The following is a 19,156-nucleotide window of genomic DNA, read 5'->3' as shown; positions in this document are numbered from 1 at the left end:
ACTGGAATTAGCATATATCGTTAACCAGCAACACACATATAAAGTGCTTTACGGCAAACCAGCCCTGTGTACTGTGTCATATTATACCAATAGAAACGTTACATTTTCATTTGTGTCATTTATATAAGAACATAGACTAATAGACATCACCCACAGTCAGTAAAATGGTTGTATTTCGGACGTTTTACGTCAACTACTGAGTGGATGTGCAGGAAACATGGCCATGTCGAGTGAGTCGCAGCATTTGGTCCATCTCCAGTATGATCATCCTTTGTGTGCTTCAGTTTCATTCATTATTTCATATAACTAAATATTCCCAATTAGGAACTTAGTATAAAGTGACTTAATCAACAGTATTGTAATGTATTTTAGAGAATACTGTACAGTAGACCAGCAGAAGCTTAGTACTGATGGAAAACTTGTGTGGTTATATCATATAATAATATATGCCATTTAGCAGACGCTTTTATCCAAAGCAATTTACAGTCATGCCTGCATACATTTAACACTTCGGTGGTCCAGGGAATCAAACCCACTACCCTGGGGTTACAAGCACCATGCTCTACCAACTGAGCCACAAAGGATCATTATTTCTTCTAACAATACCTATTTCACATACATTTGAGGTTTCATACCACCAGACACAGAAAATCACAAGGCTGACAAAAAAGCAGTACACAAAAACAACAATCAAAGCTTACTAACCAACAGTCCAGTCAGAGCCTTGCTGATATTGTGAATGCCTGACTTTTTACTCTTGGACTATTTGCTCTTTATGACATCATCTGCTGACACATCAGCTTTGAACTCACTGCTCCCCTAAACAACCCCATAGATGGTTGGCGATGATGACGCTGAGGAAGATGTCAGGAAGATGTCACCACTGGCCTCTCCGGCTGTCATCATATGTCGCGACCAGTCTCGCCTCAGGGCCTCATCTGATTGAGTACAGACCAGGAAGGATTCATCCTCATTGGCAGACTGGAAGGATGGTGCAGTCAAGAGGGGAAAGGAGCACATCACAGTTCTGCAGCCCTGAATCCTTTCAGCCAATCAGCATTCAGGGTTTGAACCACCCAAGTTTATAATATGTTTTATATCAGAATCCTACATGAGCTACAGAACTGTGATGTGCTACTTTCCCCCCTTGACTGCACCAAGTTTTGGTAGTATATCAGACCGTATACCACAGTTTGACCCAAAACAATTATTTTTACTGTTCTAATTACATTGATAACCAGTTTATAACATCAGTTTATAACATCAGTAGCACCTGGGGGGTGTGTGGTATATGGCCAATATACCACGGCTAAGGGTTGTATCCAGTACTTCATGTTGCGTCGTGCCTAAGAACAGCCCTTAGCCGTGGTATATTGGCCATATACCACAAACCTCTGAGGTGACTTATTGCTATTATAAACTGGTTACCAACATAATTAGAACAGTAAAAAGTATTGTTTTGTCATAGAAAGCTTATTGGACATATACCACACTCCTCAGGCCTTATTGCTTAATTATATCCTCAGAGGCTCAGGGTATTAACACAAATATCTACGCTGCCAAACAAGCTACCGCCCTCTAGTGGAGGGTTTTACGTGGTCACCCACCCGGGTCCTGGAGAGCCATAGGGTGTACAGCGTTTCATTCCAGCCCAACCATGACCTGATTCAGCTCATCAAGGTCTTGTTGATTAGATGGTTAGTAGAATCTTTTGTTGCTGGGTTGGAACAAGGACCAGGGTTGGAGACCACTGGTCCCTTTCCTGACCAATACCATCATCTCTTTGAGATCCTCTGCGACGGAGTGGAACTTCTCAGGAAATGTGTCCTCCATGGCGCTAGCTTGCTCATGGCGCTCCCTGACGCTGGAGACCCTCTCCTTCCGGCCTGTGGCCTCCTCATCATCACTGGTCCCAGGGGAGTCCAGCTCCCCTGGAGCTATAGGAACAACTGGGGTCATCACTGGCCTGCTTCTTGGGGAGTGGGAATAGGACTGAGGGGCAGAGGAAATGCAAGACAAGGCATTGGGTTACAATTCCAGTTATAAGTTAGAACTTTATTTTGATTATTTTATCAAAGTTGTGTTTTGGGTTGATGTTATATAGAAGTTGGATTAGCCTAACACAGTATATTAGCTGAGAAGCATACGTTTAATAAAACAAAATGCACAAGGCATTGCTAAATGTGTTAAGAAACCGTAGATGGCATCATCGGCATGTGAAAGACAGTCATTAATACCTTCTTCTCTGTGGTCCTCTTCTTAACCTTCGGGAACTCTTGATTATCAGCAGTTATGTACTTATAAAAAATACTATTTTTTTGTTAGAGAAAGCTTATCAAGTGTAGGGATTCCTGGAAAATAATGTGTTTAATACATTCTCTCTTCCAGAATCATCTAAATTAATGCAGACCTAAATTGATCTCATTAGCTATACATTCCATCCTTATGTTAAATATACAGTTCCTTTTTTCCCTTGTAAGCTTTTTTGCATATTGAAAGCCAAAGGTCTTACACTTTTCTGAACTTAGATCTTACAGCTTGGTCGATAGACATATTGCCATCCTCAAGAACCCCTTTCAATTATTTAACCCTCCTGCTGTGTTCCGGTCGAATTGGACCAATTTACACGTTTTCTCAATGAAGAATGTAGTTAATTTAATCTGATTGTCATTTCTAATGACCGGTCATTTTTGACCAGGAACACTACAGGTGTACAGAAGTTAAATAAATTACTGTCCACACAGGGCATCTGAACACACAACATACATTTTGATGATTTCCATGACATTTTGGGTGTTTTATTTAACTTCTGTACACCTGTAGTGTTCCTGGTCAAAAATGACCGGTCATTAGAAATGAATAGGTGAGACTACAATTAGAGTATAAAATTTAGTTCAGGCACATGCCCATTCATCAGACAGACATACTTCCTCTCCGAGACCCCCACATGCATGTGTGTTTGAGCACACAATCACACACACACCTCACTCCCCTTCTTGGCTTCCATGGCAACCCCCACGGGAACCTTTCCCAAGTAGAATCTTTCCCCCACGGGAACCACACCTGTTGGCATTCTCACAAATAATCACAGCATTGTTTCAATAATATATATAACTTTTCTCGCAGCTCTGGTATATATAGCTTTTTTGAGGCCTTGCTGTATGTGAGGCTCTTGATCATATCTGTGAGGAGGAGAGAGGCCAGGAAACTGACAGTGAAGATGCATTAGAGGAGAAAGTAGTCTGTGATAAATAGCACAATATGTTTCATCTGAGTATTTATTATAGTCAAAATAATCCATACATTGTGCTTTTTTTTTAACTCAAAAACGAGTTGCATGAGCTCAGGTCAATGAGGCCTACAGGCCATAAATAACAAATAGAAGTTCAAAACTTGTAATGTTCACAAGAACTTAAGTTGATAAAAAGATCTAACACAACATTAGGTGATAATATATGTATTATTATGGATTTATAATCAGCTATAACGGGGCGGTCATTTTGGACCAGGAACACAGAATTAATTAACATGAAACGAACACAACATGAGGGTTAACCGAGGGTTTCTCCTATACAAATAGCCAGAGCCTTTAAAAACGTATTATATTCTTGAAAGAACATGATAAACATCCCCTTACCATTTGTAGTAGTAGTAGCCCTCCTTAGCTCTATAGCCTAGAAATAAAAGTTCTGCAGCATTGTTTTCTGTTTTGTTTTATTTCAAACAGGTTCATGGCGTTCGATCGATTACGTCAAAAGAAGTTTGAATCATCTAGAAATGACAAATTTCTATTTCATCATTTGCGGACACAGCATTCACAAACTTGCACTGCGTTTGTTGGAAGCCCTCTAGATGGCGCCATGCACACAGCATTGAGATAGAGGATTAGCCTTTGCAAAGGGAGCACTCCAATCCTTTCCATTGTCAACATTGATTCTTGGACAACTGTCTGTAAACACTTGTATTGACCCATAACACATGCAATGCTTTTCTTTCAGTCTAAGCTTTGTGAGCTCAGTGAGAACATTCATACATCGCTCACAATGTCAATCGATTCAGGTATAACAGTATTACATACTCAAACATAATTAAGACATTGAGGCAACATAATAACAATTGGTCTAACTCGAAATGTTAACTGCGTGCATGGCATGCATGTGTGTGTGTGTGTGTGTGTATTGAATTGCAGGTTTGTGTGTGTGTGTGTGTGTGTGTGTGTGTGTGTGTGTGTGTGTGTGTGTGTGTGTGTGTGTGTGTGTGTGTGTGTGTGTGTGTGTGTGTGTGTGTGTGTGTGTGTGTGTGTGTGTGTGTGTGTGACACGGGTGGGATTATTCTGAATTCCAGTATTAACAGATTGAATTTCTCCGTTTTTAAGACTTTCCCTCAGCTCCATTCATGATTGACAGGCAATATTTGCATGCAAGTTTGTAACTATAAATATTTTGCTAGGGATACAGTTTAACAGTCAAGAACAACAATGGAAATACATATGGGGAAAAAACACATGAAAAACATAGCATTACACTGAAAGTGTAAAAACATAAATAAAAACCAACCAAATAAAATATACAATTATGATATTTAACTGAGGGTAAGGCACACTTAAACAATAATGTAATCTCTTACGTGCGCATGGAGTACTTCATATTACAGAAGAACAGAAAATACTTCAGACAAAGCTCTCAACAGTGTTCACCTGAATACCGTTTCCTTTCCCTCTATACAGTGTAAGACCCATAATGCAGTTCTTCTCAGTTATATTGCACCATCTTGTGTGTTGGATATGTCTCATATCTCTGTGCATTAAAGGGGTGAACGTCATTTTGGGAGTTTTACTGATATGGCCCAGTTCCAACGAGCCTTAGCCTCTCCTTGCGAGACTCCCAGAGCGAACGTGATCTCGATGTTTGGCTACGCGAGAACATAGAAGTCTATGTGCAACACAAATCTGGTTGACTGTCTAAAAGATCTAACGATCTAACAGCCTATTTCACGATCCCTGCATCATCCGGAGATGGATCAGTCCTCATTTGGAGATCCCCAGGCCGGTCTTCATGTATTCGTAGACCACATAGCTGATGCTCACAGCAGGAATGACTTTCATGAAGTTGGGCAGGATACCCCGGTAGAGTCCAAAGAACCCCTCGTTAGCCAGGATCCCCTTCAGTAGCCCACTCATGGTGGACTTGTCTGACGCATCCAGAGTTGCTGTGAAACAGATAGTGAAAGAAAGGACGCAGGAGTAAAATAAAAGGTTAGTTTGTTCACACTCACTACCTCAGGTTTGCACTTAGTTTCTCTCTCATGGCAATCAGATGATCTCTGTTTAACCATAGAGTAAAAAAAAAAAATTATATGATTAAGTAGCAGATGGTTTTATTCGTCAAATATTTATTTCAGTGCTGCTGGAGAGCTTTGACAGTAAATAGGTGATTTTTGTATGTCCATTGTTTTTCCTCTTCAATCAATAAAGTAGTAACAGATGCATTTTGATTGTCATGTATTACCTTGCGCCTGCATGCGTGTGCGGAGCAGGGCGAGGGGGTAGCTGGCCAGCTGGCCACACGTGCTGGAGATGGTGCCACATCCTAACAGCACCAGGATGCCAGGGTTGGCCGTGTCTTTGGCATAGCTGGACAACCAGGCATTCTTCAGGCTCTGGGGTACACAAACACAGGGTGGGGTAATCAACAAGGATCATTTAGGGATGTGACTGCCACCACAGGAAATCTGTGTTCAGACAGTGGTCACATTAATGTTGTAAGCCTTCCCTCATTTAGATAAACGCAATTCAGTGGATTCACTGGATTTAATTCTTGAGTCCTGAAAAACTTCCAAGATGATGGAATTCTCTGTTTTAGTAATACATGTCAGTGAACTGTAAATCATTGTGTTACTGTAATGAGGAATAGCATTGACTCAGTGATATGAATCATCAGCCTGCAGACCTCGTAAACAGCTAGGTCGATGCCAGCATAGGGAATGATGCCTATCATGTTGGGAGTGTAGCCTTTATAGAAGGCTTTGATGCCCTCTTTCCTCAGAATCTTCTTGGCACAGTCAAACATTCCATTATACTGGCCAGTTTTCCCCAGAGTCAGTCTGGTCTTCATGACCTAAAAAGAGAGGAGGAGAGAGAGGAGAGAGAGAGGAGAGAGAGAGAGAGAGAGAGAGAGAGAGAGAGAGAGAGAGAGAGAGAGAGAGAGAGAGAGAGAGAGAGAGAGGAGAGAGGGGAGAGAGGAGAGAGAGAGGAGAGAGGGGAGAGAGGAGAGGGGAGAGAGGAGAGAGGAGAGAGGAGAGAGGAGAGAGGAGAGAGAGAGAGAGAGAGAGAGGAGAGGGGAGAGAGGAGAGAGGAGAGAGGAGAGAGGAGAGAGAGGAGAGAGAGAGAGAGAGAGAGAGAGAGGGAGAGAGGAGAGAGGAGAGAGGAGAGAGAGGAGAGAGGAGAGAGGAGAGAGGAGAGAGAGAGAGAGAGAGAGAGAGGAGAGAGGGGAGAGAGGAGAGAGGAGAGAGGAGAGAGGAGAGAGGAGAGAGGATAGAGGAGAGAGAGAGAGAGTAGATAAAACATAAGTGTCTTATTTTATTTAGACTACAAATGGGTGAGTAACCGTGTAAATGCACTGCTTTACGAGAAGCCAAAATGAATGGTGTGCCATCTAATGCCACTATCTAGCGGGACAGAAGTTTGAGCCTTTTTACGTAGCTTATTTGTCATGAATAAATAGTAACAACACAGAGAATTGCACTCTTGTTTCAACTTTTACGTTCAAGCTACAGTGAACATTTCTGTTATTGTTTTGTACTCAAGCACTTTAGATTTGAAATGATACAATGACTGAGGTTACACATGACAGTCAAAATGTATCTGTTACTACTTTATTGATGGAAGGACATACAAAATTCACCTATTTACTGTCAGCAGCACTGAAATAAATATTTGACTAATAAAACCATCTACTACTTAATAATGTAAATTCACTTTTTTAAACTCTTGTCAGCTTTAATTTTAGGGTATTTTTATCATAGTCACCTCATTTTAGGGGACCAAAAGCATTGGGACAAATTCACTTATATGTGTATTAAAGTAGTCATAAGTTTCGTATTTGGTCCCATATTCACAGCACGCAATGATTACATTACGCTTGTGACTACACAAACTTGTTGGATGCATTTGCTGTTTGTTTTGGTTGCGTTTCAGATTACTTTGTACCCAAATAGAAATTAATGGTAAATAATGTATTGTGTCATTTTGGAGTTACTTTTATTGTGATTAAGAAAATAATATTTCTAAACACTTCTACATTAACGTGGATGCTACCATGACTACGGATAATGATGAATGAGAAAGTTAGACGCACAAAGATCATACCCCCCAAAAATTCTACCTTCCCCTGTTATTGTAATGGTGAGAGGTTAGCATGTCTTGGGGGGAATGCTAACCTCCCCTGTTATTGTAATGGAGAGAGGTTATCATGTCTTGGGGGGAATGCTAACCTCCCCTGTTATTGTAATGGTGAGAGGTTAGCATGTCTTGGGGGGAATGCTAACCTCCCGTGTTATTGTAATGGTGAGAGGTTAGCATGTCTTGGGGGGAATGCTAGCCTCCCCTGTTATTGTAATGGTGAGAGGTTAGCATGTCTTGGGGGGAATGCTAACCTCCCCTGTTATTGTAATGGTGAGAGGTTAGCATGTCTTGGGGGGAATGCTAACCTCCCCTGTTATTGTAATGGTGAGAGGTTAGCATGTCTTGGGGGGAATGCTAACCTCCCCTGTTATTGTAATGGAGAGAGATTGGCATGTCTTGGGGGGAATGCTAACCTCCCCTGTTATTGTAATGGAGAGAGATTATCATGTCTTGCGGGGAATGCTAGCCTCCCCTGTTATTGTAATGGTGAGAGGTTAGCATGTCTTGGGGGGAATGCTAACCTCCCCTGTTATTGTAATGGAGAGAGATTAGCATGTCTTGGGGGGAATGCTAACCTCCCCTGTTATTGTAATGGTGAGAGGTTAGCATGTCTTAGGGGTATTTACAAATCTTATTTACAATAAAAGTGACTTCAAAATGACACAATACATTGTTTACCATTCATTTCTATTGGGCACAAAATAATCTGAAACAACCAAAACAAATGTGTCACAAGCTTGATGTAGTCATTGTGTGCTGTGAATACGGGACCAAATACTTACATTTTTACTACTTTAATACACATACAAGTGAATTTGTTCCAATACTTTAGGTCCCCTAAAAAGTGCTGTACGGTTCTAAACGGTTCCCCAGATATGGATGAAAAGACCCTCAAATTAAAGTTGACAGTCTGCACTTTAACCTTATAATCATTGCATAATTTCAAATCCAAAGTGCTGGAGAATAGAGCCAAAACGACAACAAAAAAATGTGTCACGATCCCAATACTTTTGGAGCTCATTGTATTTCTGAGAACTAGCATTTCTCTCTCACCAAGATAAAAATGTTTCATGAATGCCACTTGATGAAATTGACCGAAGTAGACGGAAATGTCTTTGGAATGTTAATAGAATACTTGATGAAATGAATTCCAGAGACCTGAAAGTGACAGTGGGTGGTCTCACCTCCATGGGGTAGATGGACGACTGGGCTGTGGCTCCTGCCAGAGACCCAGCCATGAACCTCTGGTGGGTCTGAACCTTCCCTCCCTCTGGTGTCAGCAGCTTCTTATACTGACAGGAGATACGTCATGAAGACAACACAGAGATACTATCACAACATTTACCCTTTCTTCCACCTTCCCTCGCTTCCTCTGTCCGTCTTTCCTCTCTCGCTCTGCCCGTCTTCCCTCTCTGTCTGGCTGTCTTCCCTCTCTGTCTGTCTTCCCTCTCTCGCTCTGTCCGTCTTTCCTCTCTCGCTCTGTCCGTCTTCCCTCTCTGTCTGGCTGTCTTCCCTCTCTCTGGCTGTCTTCCCTCTCTCGCTCTGTCCGTCTTTCCTCTTTCGCTCTGTCCGTCTTCCCTCTCTCGCTCTGTCTGTCTTCCCTCTCTCGCTCTGTCCGTCTTCCCTCTCTTTCTCTGTCCGTCGTCCCTCTCTCTTTCTCTGTCTGTCTTCCCTCTCTGTCTCTCTCTGTCGTCCCTCTCTTTCTCTGTCCGTCGTCCCTCTCTCTTTCGCTGTCTGTCTTCCCTCTCTGTCTCTGTCCGTCTTCCCTCCCCGTCTCTGTCTGTCTTCCCTCTCTCGCTCTGTGCGTCTTCCCTCTCTCGCTCTGTCTGTCTTCCCTCTCTGTCTATCTGTCTTCCCTTTCTTTCTCTGTCCGTCTTCCCACTCTGTCTCTCTCTGTCTTCCCTCTCTGTCTCTGTCCGTCTTCCCACTCTGTCCCTCTCTGTCTCTGTCTGTCTTCCCTCTCTTTCTCTCTCTGTTTTCCCTCTCTTTCTGTCTTCCCTCTCTTTCTCTCTCTGTTTTCCCTCTCTTTCTCTCTCTGTCTTCCCTATCTTTCTCTGTCTGTCTTCCCTCTCTTTCTCTGTCCGTCTTCCCTCTCTGTCTCTGTCCGTCTTCCCTCTCTGTCTCTGTCCGTCTTCCCTCTCTGTCTCTCTCTGTCTTCCCTCCGTCTTCCCTCTCTGTCTCTGTCCGTCTTCCCTCTCTGTCTCTGTCTGTCTTCCCTTTCTTTCTCTGTTTGTCTTCCCTCTCGCTGTCTATCTTCCTATTTCATTCATGTTTCCTTTCCTCGCTATCGTTTGATTCATTTCTTCCTGCTTTCCATATGTCACTGTGTCTTTCTCTCTAGGTCTACCTCTTGTTGTCTACCTCCATCATAGTAAAGATATGAAACAGTGTCCAACCTGTTCGTAGGCCATGAATTTGATAGCGGTCTCAGGGGCGATCTTTAACACGTTGATCCCGTTCCCTCGCCATAGTGAGGCCACGCCCCCTTCCTTAATCATCTGTTTCAATCCTCCCAACAGGGTGATCCGGTTGGACTTGGAGGAGTGGACCTGAACCACAACCACAGGTGTTGTAGATTACACAATACTGATGGGTAGGTAGCATTCCTGTAGTGCTTTTCACTTTGTCTCCAACACTTCACTTTGTAAAGGGTTGTAGGCCTCAAAAACTTTATAAGAGAAAAACTCTAAAATAAATGTGTAAGGTTTGTGATAAGGGTTATACAGTAGTTAGAAGTGAAATCATATAAAGCGGTCTACTTTCGGCCTCCATAGAGTGGTCAGACTATGACAACCTTTCCGGTGCTCTACCTGCATGAAGACCTTCACCCTGTCCAGGGGGGCGGTGCCCGTGCGAGAGACCGCCCCGGCCATCGCCCCGGCAGCCAGCTGTCTCCACCAGCCTCCCGAGGTCTTCTCCTCCTCTGTGAACTCATCAGGGATGGCAATGCTCTCTCCTATGTCCAGCACCTGGTGAATAAAAAATATTAGCTTGAACAGGTGCCAAACTGCTGGGACAGGAATTCTGTACGATCAATACATGTATTCTTATAGTAAACTGTTCAGTCGGTCTTTCATGTTGTTCCAACTTCCCATTCTTCATCAGATTGCCCAAAGATAACCTTCGAGCTATAGTAAGTAACAGATGTGGTCAATACAGTGCCAAGGCCTAACCAGACTTCTACCTCCCCAACCAGCAGGCCTATTCTCATACAGTGCTGAAACTGTCTACCAACACCTGCTACATATGTAGTATCTTCATTTGACCAGTTTTGTCAAAGGAGTCAAATAATCCTCCAGCAGGACAATTAGAATATGTATTTTTTTTAAGTGATAATTTCTAACATGAAATTAGTTTTGATAGTCTACAGTGGCCAAAAGTTTTGAGAATGACACAAATATTAATTTTCACAAAGTCTGCTGCTTCAGTGTCTTTAGATATTTTTGTCAGATGTTACTATGGAATAATGAAGTATAATTACAAGCATTTCATACATGTCAAACGCTTTTATTGACAATTGCATGAAGTTGATGCAAAGAGGAAATATTTGCAGTGTTGACCATTCTTTTTCAAGACCTCTGCAATCCGCCCTGGCATGCTGTCAATTAACTTCTGGGCCCCATCCTGACTGATGGCAGCCCATTCTTGCATAATAAATGCTTGGAATTTGTCAGAATGTGTGGGTTTTTGTTTGTCCACCCGCCTCTTGAGGATTGACCACAAGTTCTCAATGGGATTAAGGTCTGGGGAGTTTCCTGGCCATGGACCCAAAATATCGATGTTTTGTTCCCCAAGCCACTTAGTTATCACTTTTGCCTTATGGCAAGGTGCTCCATCATGCTGGAAAAGGCATTGTTCGTCACCAAACTGTTCCTGGATGGTTGGGAGAAGTTGCTCTCGGAGGATGTGTTGGTACCATTCTTTATTCATGGCTGTGTTCTTAGGCAAAATTGTGAGTGAGCCCAATCCCTTGGCTGAGAAGCAACCCCACACATGAATGTTCTCAGGATACTTTACTGTTGGCATGACACAGGACTGATGGTAGCGCTCACCTTGTCTTCTCCGGACAAGATTTTTTCCGGATGCCCCAAACAATCGGAAAGGGGAGTCATCAGAGAAAATGACTTCCTCAGCAGTCCAATCCCTGTACCCTTTGCAGAATATCAGTCTGTCCCTGATGTTTTTCCTGGAGAGGAGTGGCTTCTTTGCTGCCCTTCTTGACACCAGTCCATCCTCCAAAAGTCTTCGCCTCACTGTGCGTGCAGATGCACCTGCCTGCTGCCATTCCTGAGCAAGCTCTGTACTGGTGGTGCCCCGATCCCGCACCTGAATCAACTTTAGGAGACGGTCCTGGCGCTTGCTGGACTTTCTTGGGTGCCCTGAAGCCTTCTTCACAACAATTGAACCGCTCTACTTGAAGTTCTTGATGATCTGATAAATGGTTGATTAGGTGCAATCTTACTGGCAGCAATATCCTTGCCTGTGAAGCCCTTTTTGTGCAAAGCAATGATGACGGCACGTGTTTCCTTGCAGGTAACCATGGTTGACAGAGGAAGAACAATGATTCCAAGCACAACCCTCCTTTTGAAGCTTCCAGTCTGTTATTCGAACTCAATCAGCATGATAGAGTGATCTCCAGCCTTGTCCTCGTCAACACTTACACACCTGTGTTAATGAGAGAATCACTGACATTATGTCAGCTGGTCCTTTTGTGGCAGGGCTGAAATGCAGTGGAAATGTTTTTGGGGGGATTCAGTTAATTTGCATGGCAAAGAGGGACTTTGCAATTAATTGCAATTCATCTGATCACTCTTCATAACATTCTGGAGTATATGCAAATTGCCATCATACAAACTGAGGCAGCAGACTTTGTGAAAATTAATGTTTGTGTCATTCTCAAAACTTTTGGCCACGACTGTAGGCTTTAGTTTAGGTCCATTTTGGATATACTTGAATGTCGTAGTGGAGAACAATATATATCTTGTGTAATTAAACTATATATAACAGAGGTTGTTGATGTGTATGGCTGCATTTCAGAGACATTTTTGTACCTTTGAATGTCGCAGTAGTAGGACATTTATTATGTGTGGTGCTTTAGCGTCTGAGCGAGAGAGAGAGAGAGAGAGAACTGTAGGTGTTCAGTGAATTTATGGAAATCACTAAGCTCATTTGAATTCTCAGTAACAGAGTGATCAAATGAAGATACTACATCTGTATCCCACCACAAACAGTGACACAAGCAGTAACAGTAATACTCTTTTAACAGGTAGTCTCAACAGTACGTTATGGAAGCCGCTCACTATTTGCTAGAAATAAACTTTGCAAGATAACCCCACTGGAGATAAGCAAAAACTGTACATTTTTCTGATAAAAGTCCAAAGTCAAAGTCAAAGTGGAAACAGCATTGTACTCCACACAGTTTGACAGTTAAACGGCTATTACAGAGAATAGTCTAGAAGGCCTACATTCACTGTACTGCTTGATCTGGAGGCTGCTTTAGGTAATCTGTGTCTTATTATTTGAGCACTGTGGTGAGGCTGTTGGTCAGTGCATTTACATTACAAGGCCCAAAGACAGACACAAACATTATCACAATCTGAATTATTGATGGCCCTTAATTGATTTGAAAAATTGGACAGGAGTTTTTATCCCATATTGTTGCTTACACCCATCAAGTTCCTTCATTCCTTCAAGAGATGGACGTGTGAGTGCGTGTGTGTGCATGTGTGTGCTGTGTTTGTGTGAGTGCGTGTGTGTGCATGTGTGTGCTGTGTGTGTGTGTGGCGTGTGTGTGCATGTGTGTGCTGTGTTTGTGTGTGGCGTGTGTGTGCTGTGTTTGTGTGTGGCGTGTGTGTGCTGTGTTTGTGTGTGGCGTGTGTGTGCTGTGTTTGTGTGTGGCGTGTGTGTGCTGTGTTTGTGTGTGGCGTGTGTGTGCTGTGTTTGTGTGTGGCGTGTGTGTGCTGTGTTTGTGTGTGGCGTGTGTGTGCTGTGTGTGTGTGTGGCGTGTGTGTGTGTGGCGTGTGTGTGCTGTGTTTGTGTGTGGCGTGTGTGTGCATGTGTGTGCTGTGTGTGTGTGTGGCGTGTGTGTGCTGTGTTTGTGTGTGTTTGTGTGTGGCGTGTGTGTGCTGTGTGTGTGTGTGTGGCGTGTGTGTGCTGTGTTTGTGTGTGGCGTGTGTGTGCTGTGTTTGTGTGAGTGCGTGTGTGTGCATGTGTGTGCTGTGTGTGTGTGTGGCGTGTGTGTGCTGTGTTTGTGTGTGTTTGTGTGTGGCGTGTGTGTGCTGTGTGTGTGTGTGGCGTGTGTGTGCTGTGTGTGTGTGTGGCGTGTGTGTGCTGTGTGTGTGTGTGGCGTGTGTGTGCTGTGTGTGTGTGTGTGTGTGTGTGTGTGTGTGTTTGTGTGTGTTTGTGTGTGTGTGTGTGTGTGCTGTGTGTGTGTGTGGCGTGTGTGTGCACTAGGACTGGTTGACCCACTGACTGTGGAGTGTTTCCAGTAGCGTACGATCTCGTTCAGGTTATGGGCAGGGTTGAACAGGAAGTGATCCCTCCACTCGTTCCAGTCCACCATCATGGTGCCATCGATGTCCATGCTGCACAGGCAGGATATGAGATCACAGAGCAGGTAGTAACAGTACTAGCCTGGTTGCCATTCTGCATCTGCTTAAGCCAACTTTATTACTTTTGTTGCAGCCCAGCACTAACACTGATTCAACAAATCAATGGATTTCTGATTAGTTGAATCTAAATTCTTAGAGTAGGGCTGCACGATATGGGCAAATATTTTCATCAAATATTTCAATTGCGATTTGATGTGCAATAACAATCTAAACACTTAGGTAAACTGTTGGAATAATATACAGTACCAGTCAAAAGTTTGGACTCATTCAAGGGTTTTTCTTTATTTTTACTATTTTCTACATTGTAAAATAATAGTGAAGACATCAAAACTATGAAAGAAGAAATATGGAATCATGTAGTAACCACAAAAGTGTTAAACAAATCAAAATATATTTGAGATTCTTCAAAGTAGCCACCCTTTGCCTTGATGACAGCTTTGCACACTCTTAGGATTCTCTCAACCAGCTTCATGAGGAATGCTTTTCCAACAGTCTTGAAGGAGTTCCCACATATGCTGAGCACTTGTTGGCTTATTTTCCTTCACTCTGCGGTCCAACTCATCCCAAACCATCTCAACTGGGTTGAGGTCAGGTGATTGTGGAGGCCAGGTCATCTGATGCAGCACTCCATCACTCTCCTTCTTGGTCAAATATCCCTTACACAGCCCGGAGGTGTGTTGGGTCATTGTCCTGTTGAAAAACAAATGATAGTCCCACTAAGCGCAAACCAGATGGGATGGTGTATCGCTGCAGAATGCTGTGGTAGACATACTGGTTAAGTGTGCCTTGAATTCTAAATAATTCACTGACAGCATCACCAGCAAAGCACCCCCACACCATAACACTTCCTCCTCCATGCTTCACGGTGGGAACCACACATGCGGAGATCATCTGTTCACCTACTATGCGTCTCACAAAGACACGGTGGTTGGAACCAAAAATCTCAAATTTGGACTCATCAGACCAAAGGACAGATTTCCACCGGTCTAATGTCCATTGCTCGTGTTTCTAGGCCCAAGCAAGTCTCTTCTTATTGGTGTCCTTTAGTAATAGTTTCTTTTCAGCAATTCGACCATGAAGACCTGATTCACGCAGTGTCCTCTGAACAGTTGATGTTGAGATGTGTCTGTTACTTGAACTCTGTGAAGAATTTATTTGGGCTTAAATCTGAGGTGCAGTTAACTCTAATGAACTTGTCCTCTGCAACAGAGGTAACTCTGGGTCTTCCTTTCCTGTGGCGGTCCTCAAGAGAGATGGTTTTAGTGACTGCACTTGAAGAAACTTTCAAAGCTCTTGAAATTTTCCAGATTGACTGACCTTCATGTCTTAAAGTAAAGATGGACTGTCATTTCTCTTTGCTTATTTTAGCTGTTCTTGCAATAATATGGACTTGGTCTTTTACCAAATAGGGCAGTCTTCTGTATGGCACCCCTACCTTGTCACAACACAACTGATTGGCTCAAACGCATTAAGAAGGAAATAAATTCCACAAATTAACAAGGCACACCTGATAATTGAAATGCATTCTAGGTGACTAACTTATGAAGCTGGTTGAGAGAATGACAAGAGTGTGCAAAGCTGTCATCAAGGCAAAGGGTGGCTACTTTGAAGAATCTCAAATATAAACTATATTTTGATTTGTTTAACACTTTTTTGGTTACTACATGATTCCATCTGTGTTATTTCATAGTGTTGATGTATTCACTATTATTCTACAATGAAGAAAATATTAAAAATAAAGAAAAACCCTGGAATAAGTAGGTGTGTCCAAACTGTTGACTGGTACTGTAAATAGAATGACTTCTATTAAGAAGCAAAGTGGAAAGCAGCATCATTCTGGTTTGGAGCAATCGGTTGACTGCATTTGACCCAACAGAACCGCATGCAAATGTATAGTAAATCTAACAGCATGGAGGAACTGCGCTGCTTAAGTGACATGGAGCGGAGCTTGTTGTGTGTGGGAAACAGCTGCAAGAGAAAAACATGGAGTAAACTATAAAAGCGGACATTACCCACGGCTGACATGAGTTTCCAAATATTGCGATATGGATCTCTTGCGATATGGATATTGCACATGTCAATATTGCGATTTCAATGTAAATTCGATTTATTGTCAGCCCTGGGTTAGAGTACAAAATGCAAGCAATGAGTGATTTATGAGGACAAACCTTTGTAGGATGGTCTGGGCCTCTTCCTGGGTGATGTCCATGCCCAGCTCTTCAAGGGACTGCTTAATCTCAGAGGCATCGATGCGCCCTGGAGGAAATGACGGAGACATTTCAATGTGTAGTTAAAGTACATTCTGTAGCTAAATGCTGATAAGTATGATGCTTGTTCTATCATGCCTTGTTGCTTTATAACAGTGATATTATTACATTGTTATAAGAATTGTGTCATTCTGACAGGTCTCATCATGTACTGTTCTTCTTCTAAACTATTCAAATAAACGTTTCGTATAAAAATGATAATACCGTCGTTGTTTTTGTCCAAGCTCTTGAACGTAAGGCGCAGTTTCTTCTCATGCTCTTTCAGATATTTGTTGAACTCGTTGAAGTCAAGCCCTCCATCTTTGTTTTTGTCACCGGACGATACAATCTTCTGTGCAGACACAAATGAGAGGGTTATTTTATTTGCCTCACTGTAGTAAGTTTAACCCTTCATTGCCTATGAAGCAAGCTACTCTGCAAGGTTGCTCATCACACAAGATCACACCCAGACAAAGACAGGAACAGTATAACATTCCTAAACTGTGTATTGTTATAGAGTTGATGTAACTGTGGAGCTGCAAGAGCATGTTATGCACATGACTGAATACTGAACGGTAATGAATATTTCAAACTGTCTGGAGATGGCTAAGTCAATGGGATGTTCCACTGTAGCTGGTAACAGATACCAAAAGATCTGTTTTCATTCCCTGGTACTGTGGAGGAAGTAGCCTTTTCTCTCCTTTGACCAATGATGCACTAGTTCTCAGTGTTGACTAATTCTCTGAGAACTAGTGCAACATTGATCGATGACAGAAAAGTCTAGTGATGAAAGTGATGAACTATTCTGTGGATGTCATATTGACGATGAAACCGACCTGTGTGTCCCGCAAGTTAAACCAGCCCCAGGCCTGTATCCACAAAGCATAGAGTAGGAATGCTGATCTAGGATCAGGGCCCCATCTGTCCAGATAGTCCTATTCATTATGATCGAAAAGGCTGAACTAATTCTACACTCTTAGAAAAAAAGGTTCCAAAGGGGTTCATTGGCTGTCCCTATATAGGATAACCCTTTTCGGTTCCAGGTAAACCCCTTTTCGGTTCTAGGTAGAACCCTATGTGGAAAAGGTTCTACATTGAACCCAAATGGTTCTACTTGATACCAAAAGGGTTCTACCTGGAACAAACAAGGGTTCTTCAAAGGGTTCTCCTATGGAGACAGCCGAAGAACCCTTTTAGGTTCTAGAGAGCACCTTTTTTCTAAGAGTGTATATCAGCACTTCTACTCTGAGAATGTGTGGATACAGGTCCATGCCTGCTCTGATACCCCCAGGCACTGTAACACTACTGCTCTATCTCTCCTGGATATGACACATGACAGGGGAGGCGGGTGGCGCAGTGGTCTAGGGCAAAGCATCGCAGTGCTAGCTGCGCCACCAGAGTCTCTGGGTTCGCGCCCAGGCTGGGCTGGGTTCGCGCCCAGGCTCTGTCGCAGCCGGCCGCAACCGGGAGATCCGTGGGGCGATGCACAATTGGCATAGCGTCGTCCGGGTTAGGGAGGGTTTGGCCGGTAGGGAGGGTTTGGCCGGTAGGGATATCCTTGTCTCAGTATGTAAAAAAAAAAAAATGTAATAAAATGTATGCACTCTACTGTAAGTCGCTCTGGATAAGAGCGTCTGCTAAATGACTAAAATGTAAATGTAAAAATGGGAGGAACTGGTTGCAAGACTAAAGTTTAGATAGAACTTTATATAAACTAAGTACTGTTCTATTTACAGGACACGTGCATATACTACAGGAAAATGCCCTACAGTGAATGGATGAATAGTCTAAGGGAATGAGAATGTCATATGTTAATTTAATTGCTACCCATATGTTCCACTAGCTTGGTCCCAGATCTGTTTGTGCTTTTGCCTACGCCGTTGTCATTGTAAAGCAAATGTTTTGCATGACAATTCCATAAGGAGTTGGTAAAAGAGCAGAAAACGAACTGGCACCCAGGCTAATGTTCCACTCACAATTGAATCATTGAGCTATGTATAATAATAATAATTGAATAGGTTGCTTGGAAATAGAACATAATGGCTCTTCGTTGCATGTGCATTTACCTGCGCTGCACCTTTGCGGAATGATATGCCCATTGCGGTTAGGCCTGCTCTCAATTCGGCAACATCCACCTTCCCATCCTTGTTGGTGTCCAGCTTATCGAACAGGTCCTGGTATGACCTTTGACTGTCGGGATCCCAGCATCGGGAGTCCGTTAGTAGAAGTCCTCTTATAACCTGATACATTGTTGCGGTTGGAAAAGAGGTAATAGATAGGGCCTTGGCTATGTTTCTCAGAAAATTGAATGCATAGCAATATTGAAAACCACAGCTTGGGAAAAGATAGCCATTGGTATGCGGTCTGTCGTCTTAATCAGTCGCTCGTTGTAATTATCTCCGTTCGCGACAAGAAAAATACTGATTAACGAAATGTGTGACGCCGATCTGACACAGCTCCATACTCCCTGTAAATACTGCTGCATATCCAGCAAATAGCCTGAAATCCACTCATCGAGGCTGCAGTCAAATTGAGGGCGTGGTATAATAAGGAATGAAGCAAACAAAGCGAAGGGGGTTGCCTATGCTGATCTATGCTAGGAGAGCCCCTGGCTGTGCAGTTTAAACATTTTTTTGTAACCTTTATTTAACTAGGCAAGTCAGTTAAGAACAAATTCTTATTTACAATGACGGTCTACCCCGGCCAAACCCGGACGACGCTGGGCCAATTGTGCGCCGCTGTAGTGTGATGATAACCTTATCTGTCAATGTTATTATTAACGTGTTTTATAACTGAGATGGCCTATTTAATAGTCATATACTATATACAATGGCTTGCGTTGTATAGAATTAGATTTATTAGGGGCGTTGTCTCACTCTGTAAAGAGCGCAGAGACA

The 19,156-nt window shown here is 42.9% G+C and overlaps 1 protein-coding gene across 2 annotated transcripts; it reads right to left on the bottom strand.

Moving 5' to 3' along the window:
- Positions 1-3,260: 3,260 nt before the first annotated feature.
- LOC139550280 (mitochondrial adenyl nucleotide antiporter SLC25A24-like) lies at positions 3,261-18,824 on the bottom strand. 2 transcript variants are annotated; one of them, XM_071361077.1, is made up of 10 exons: positions 18,326-18,824; positions 16,485-16,608; positions 16,182-16,269; positions 13,875-13,986; positions 10,213-10,371; positions 9,799-9,951; positions 8,587-8,694; positions 5,949-6,116; positions 5,508-5,658; positions 3,261-5,208 (listed from the first exon to the last, which is right to left on the bottom strand). In XM_071361077.1, the coding sequence occupies exons 1-10, from the start codon at positions 18,506-18,508 to the stop codon at positions 5,027-5,029; spliced, it is 1,428 nt and encodes a 475-aa protein (XP_071217178.1). In that variant the 5' UTR covers positions 18,509-18,824; the 3' UTR covers positions 3,261-5,026. The 2 variants fall into 2 exon arrangements, with proteins under 2 accessions (XP_071217178.1, XP_071217177.1); XM_071361076.1 differs by having other exon boundaries at positions 16,485-16,611; positions 18,326-18,823.
- Positions 18,825-19,156: the final 332 nt, after the last annotated feature.

Source organism: Salvelinus alpinus, chromosome 23 (assembly GCF_045679555.1).
Source record: "Salvelinus alpinus chromosome 23, SLU_Salpinus.1, whole genome shotgun sequence".
Classification (NCBI taxonomy): Eukaryota; Metazoa; Chordata; class Actinopteri; order Salmoniformes; family Salmonidae; genus Salvelinus; species Salvelinus alpinus.
Note: the sequence above shows the minus strand (reverse complement) of the source record. Positions and strands in the feature narration are given on the sequence as shown.